General features: G+C 52.7%; 1 protein-coding gene across 1 annotated transcript in view; it reads right to left on the bottom strand.

The window, feature by feature from the left end:
• Positions 1-2,369, bottom strand: part of CFAP45 (cilia and flagella associated protein 45) — an 18,895-nt gene extending 16,526 nt beyond the window's left edge. Inside the window, exons 1-2 of the mRNA XM_018568832.1 lie at positions 2,302-2,369; positions 411-530 (exon numbers count right to left, since the gene is read on the bottom strand). Of these exons, the coding sequence (XP_018424334.1) occupies positions 411-530; positions 2,302-2,304 (123 nt within the window). The 5' untranslated portion in view covers positions 2,305-2,369. The remainder of the gene's footprint in view (positions 1-410; positions 531-2,301) is intronic.
• Positions 2,370-4,881: the final 2,512 nt, after the last annotated feature.

The raw sequence follows: 4,881 nt of genomic DNA, 5'->3' as shown, positions 1-4,881 counted from the left end.
GCAGCGCCAATCACAGGCACTGAGACATATCCTGATCTCTGCAGCTGCGGACCGGGATAATGTCTCAGTGCCTGCGATTGGCGCTGCGGCGCTGTCCGCTTCCCGGCGGGCTCGGCACGTGGAGCTGCGAACACGCCCGAGCCCGTCACTAGTCACTGCAAAGATCCCACGGCTGCCAGTAACAGGACCGCTAAAGCGACCACTCGGCTGCTCTTACGGCATCGACACATTGCCGGGAGCGACGTCGTAGGAGCAGGCGAGTGAGTCACATGACCCGCAGGGGGTGACCCCACTGTCATTCAGGATCTCAGAAACATCCAAGTGACACCAAACTCTTCCACAGGATCGCTGCCGTGCGCCGAAGTGACAGGACAGCTGGGCTACTTCCCGCTACCGCACGCGCGCCTCACCTTCGCGCCGAACAGACTCTCGTCGATCTCGGAGCTCACGGCCTTCGTCCGGTACTTCCGGGCCTTCGATCGGTGGGATCCATGGGAGCCGGAGCTGACCGAGCCCACGATGCTTTCAGGCTGCGGAGGAATGACAGCATAAGGGTTAATGACAGTAGCTGGGGGGACAGAGAGGGGCCCCGCTGCCCAATATACCCGGAGCCACGCCCACCATGGACCAGGAGAGCGTATCTACGTAGGAGAGACTGGGGCACGGCTGGGACTTGTAGTTCCTGAGAGATAGATATGAGCAGTGTCCTCCCTCCATGTACAGGGACCAGGAGGGGTATATATAATGTATACAGCAGTGTCTTCCCTTCATGTACAGGGGAATGATGGGTATATAGGGACCAGGAGGGGTATATATAATGTATACAGCAGTGTCTTCCCTTCATGTACAGGGGAATGATGGGTATATAGGGACCAGGAGGGGTATATATAATGTATACAGCAGTGTCTTCCCTTCATGTACAGGGGAATGATGGGTATATAGGGACCAGGAGGGGTATATATAATGTATACAGCAGTGTCTTCCCTTCATGTACAGGGGAATGATGGGTATATAGGGACCAGGAGGGGTATATATAATGTATACAGCAGTGTCTTCCCTTCATGTACAGGGGAATGATGGGTATATAGGGACCAGGAGGGGTATATATAATGTATACAGCAGTGTCTTCCCTTCATGTACAGGGGAATGATGGGTATATAGGGACCAGGAGGGGTATATATAATGTATACAGCAGTGTCTTCCCTTCATGTACAGGGGAATGATGGGTATATAGGGACCAGGAGGGGTATATATAATGTATACAGCAGTGTCTTCCCTTCATGTACAGGGGAATGATGGGTATATAGGGACCAGGAGGGGTATATATAATGTATACAGCAGTGTCTTCCCTTCATGTACAGGGGAATGATGGGTATATAGGGACCAGGAGGGGTATATATAATGTATACAGCAGTGTCTTCCCTTCATGTACAGGGGAATGATGGGTATATAGGGACCAGGAGGGGTATATATAATGTATACAGCAGTGTCTTCCCTTCATGTACAGGGGAATGATGGGTATATAGGGACCAGGAGGGGTATATATAATGTATACAGCAGTGTCTTCCCTTCATGTACAGGGGAATGATGGGTATATAGGGACCAGGAGGGGTATATATAATGTATACAGCAGTGTCTTCCCTTCATGTACAGGGGAATGATGGGTATATAGGGACCAGGAGGGGTATATATAATGTATACAGCAGTGTCTTCCCTTCATGTACAGGGGAATGATGGGTATATAGGGACCAGGAGGGGTATATATAATGTATACAGCGATGTCTTCCCTCCATGTACAGAGGGGTGATGGGTGTACAGGGACCAGGAGGGGTATATATATAATGTATACAGCGGTGTCTTCCCTTCATGTACAGGGGAATGATGGGTATATAGGGACCAGGAGGGGTATATATAATGTATACAGCGATGTCTTCCCTCCATGTACAGAGGGATGATGGGTGTACATGGACCAGGAGAGGTGTATATAATGTATACAGCGATGTCTTCCCTCCATGTACAGAGGGATGATGGAAGTACAGGGACCAGGAGGGGGATATATAATGTATACAGCGGTGTCCCCTCTCCATGTACAGGTGATGATGGGTGTACATGGACCAGGAGAGGTGTATATAATGTATACAGCGGTGTCTTCCCTCCATGTACAGAGGGATGATGGGTGTACAGGGACCAGGAGGGGTATATATAATGTATACAGCAGTGTCACCTCTCCATGTACAGGTGATGATGGGTGTACAGGGACCAGGAGGGGTATATATAATGTATACAGCGGTGTCCTCTCACCATGTCAGCTGTCACCCTGGTTCCAGTCTGATCCGAATTCTCTTGTTTGACTGGTTGCCCCAGCAACTGAAAACTTCCCTTCTCTCCATGGAGACCTGGCCATAACCGGAAGTTACTTGTACTCCATTTTCTAAGAGCCCAACGGGCGCCATTTTGTCGTGGCTCCGTCGGCGATAAGTCAGTGTGCTGCAGAGGAGCCAATAGGACTTTAGCCGAGAGGGAATGGGCGGTGCTATGAGGTATTTTTTTTCCTGTGTGGGCGTGGCAGGCTGGCAGCTCTCCTCCTGAGGTGACAGATCAGGTGATGAGTCTGTAGGCCGCTATTGGAGGGAGGTGAGAGCCGACTCCTTCCCCAGCACCAATGGCTGCCCCTGTGTAATGACAGCAGTGATGGCGGCCTTGTTCCTGTCATTCAGTCAGCTGGAGAAGTATTAGGATTAATGACAATGTGCCATTGCTGGATGTCCCTTCCGGTCCCGGTGATAACCACTCTTTCTTTCTGGTGTCACAGAGACAGGAAGTGAGGCAAAATCAATCCAATGGAGTCACAAATAGAAACAATGTGACAGAAATTCTAACTCCACTTCGCCCAGCCATGATCTGCCTTCATACTCAGAGTGCTGCTTCTTGAAACTCTTCGTTTTTGTCGATTTAGTAGTAAATAGTTGATTGCATGGACACCTGATCACCCGCCGACCAATCACCTTCTGAGTTCTTCTGACCAATAACCTGATGAGCCTCTGACCAGTCACCTGATTGCCCTCTGACCAATCCCGTGATCACCTTCTGATTAATCACCTTCTGACCAATCCCCTGATGACCCTCTGACCAATCACCTGATCACCCTCTGACCAATCACCTGTTTCCTCTGCCCAGGACATCAGAAAAGGTCAGAAATCATTTTATTCTTTTTGTTTGGGAAGTTTTCTGGGTGTTTCATGAGGAGGGGTGGGGGGCCTTCAATGCCTGTGGTCCCTCCTACAATGCCCGTGGTCCGGGCTACAATGCCTGTGGTCCCTCCTACAATGCCTGTGGTCCCTCCTACAATGCCCGTGGTCCCGCCTACAATGCCCGTGGTCCCGGCTGTGGTACCAAAGCCATAGATTCTCTTTGATGGCCAAATCCTCAGGACTCCGCCTCAAATGGAACCGTCTGGACTGTCACAGGTGATCTGGTGAGGTAAATGTGGTTGGGCCCTCTGACCTCAGGGGCCCCGGTACAGGCTGTACCCCTGCCCCCTCCCCTGCCCCCTTCTCTCCTAGCTGCTCACCCCCTGGAGATGTGGGTGAAGTTTGTGAACCCCGTAGATGTGACATTCACCCAGCAGGGGGAGACAAAGTCCTGAGAAGGGGAGACATTCGGCTCCTCTATAGAGAGCGCTGAGCAGGCGATTCCCGCCACTCCGAATGTTCTATAATCGAACCTCCGGGGTCACCTAGGCCAGTAACAGGGGCAGTTCATGGGATCCTCCCACAGCCACACCCATGTGAGAGAACTTAGAAATATGAGGCCACTCTTATCCTCAGTGTGTGTGAGGCCACGCCTACTCAGTGTGTGTGAGGTCACGCCTACTCAGTGTGTGTAAGGCCACGCCTACTTAGTGTGTGTGAGGCCACGCCTACTCAGTGTGTGTGAGGCCACGCCTACTTAGCGGGCCACTCCTACTCAGTGTGTGTGAGACCACTCCTACTCGGGGCCACTCCTACTCCGAGTGCGTGAGACCACACCTACTCAGGGGGCCACTCCTACTCCGAGTGCGTGAGGCCACTCCTACTCAGTGTGTGAGACCACTCCTACTCAGGGGGCCACTCCTACTCCGAGTGCGTGAGGTCACTCCTACTCAGCGTGCGTGAGGCCACTCCTACTCACGGGGCCCACTCCTACTTAGTGTGTGTGAGACCACACCTACTCAGGGGGCCACTCCTACTCAGTGTGTGTGAGACCACTCCTACTCAGGGGCCACTCCTACTCAGTGTGTGTGAGACCACTCCTACTCAGGGGCCACTCCTACTTAGTGTGTGTGAGACCACACCTACTCAGGGGGCCACTCCTACTCAGCATGTGTGAGACCACTCCCACTCAGGGGGCCACTCCTACTCAGTGTGTGTGAAGCCACGCCTACCCAGTGTGTGTGAAGCCACGCCTACTCTGTGTGTGTGAGGCCACTCCTACTCAGCGTGTGTAAGACCACTCCCACTCTGGGGCCCACTCCTACTCAGCGTGTATGAGACCACTCCCACTCAGGGGGCCACTCCTACTCAGTGTGTGTAAGACCACTCCCACTCTGGGGGCCACTTCTACGCAGCATGTGTGAGACCACGCCTACTCCACGTGTTAGTTTTGAATGAAGGGGTGGGAGGGATTAGAACCCCTGTCAGGTTATTACTGGTATTCGGGCCCCTATCAGGGACAATATCTTCCCTCTCAATGACAACAGGCAGGAAGTGAGGGAAGTTTGGCTCCTTCCATTGGACGATGAGGTTTTCTTTGGTCCAGAGTTCCTCTTCCTCCCGGACTCCAGCTGCTGACATCTGTCGGAGGGGGGGGGGGGGGGGTCCCCCCCCCAACCCCCGCGGCGCT

The sequence above is a fragment of the Nanorana parkeri genome, unplaced genomic scaffold (genome assembly GCF_000935625.1).
Source record: "Nanorana parkeri isolate BGI_ZX_2015 unplaced genomic scaffold, ASM93562v1 scaffold1251, whole genome shotgun sequence".
NCBI classification, from domain to species: domain Eukaryota; kingdom Metazoa; phylum Chordata; class Amphibia; order Anura; family Dicroglossidae; genus Nanorana; species Nanorana parkeri.
The sequence above is the reverse complement of the archived record's forward strand: the minus strand, read 5'-3'. Positions and strand labels throughout refer to the sequence as shown.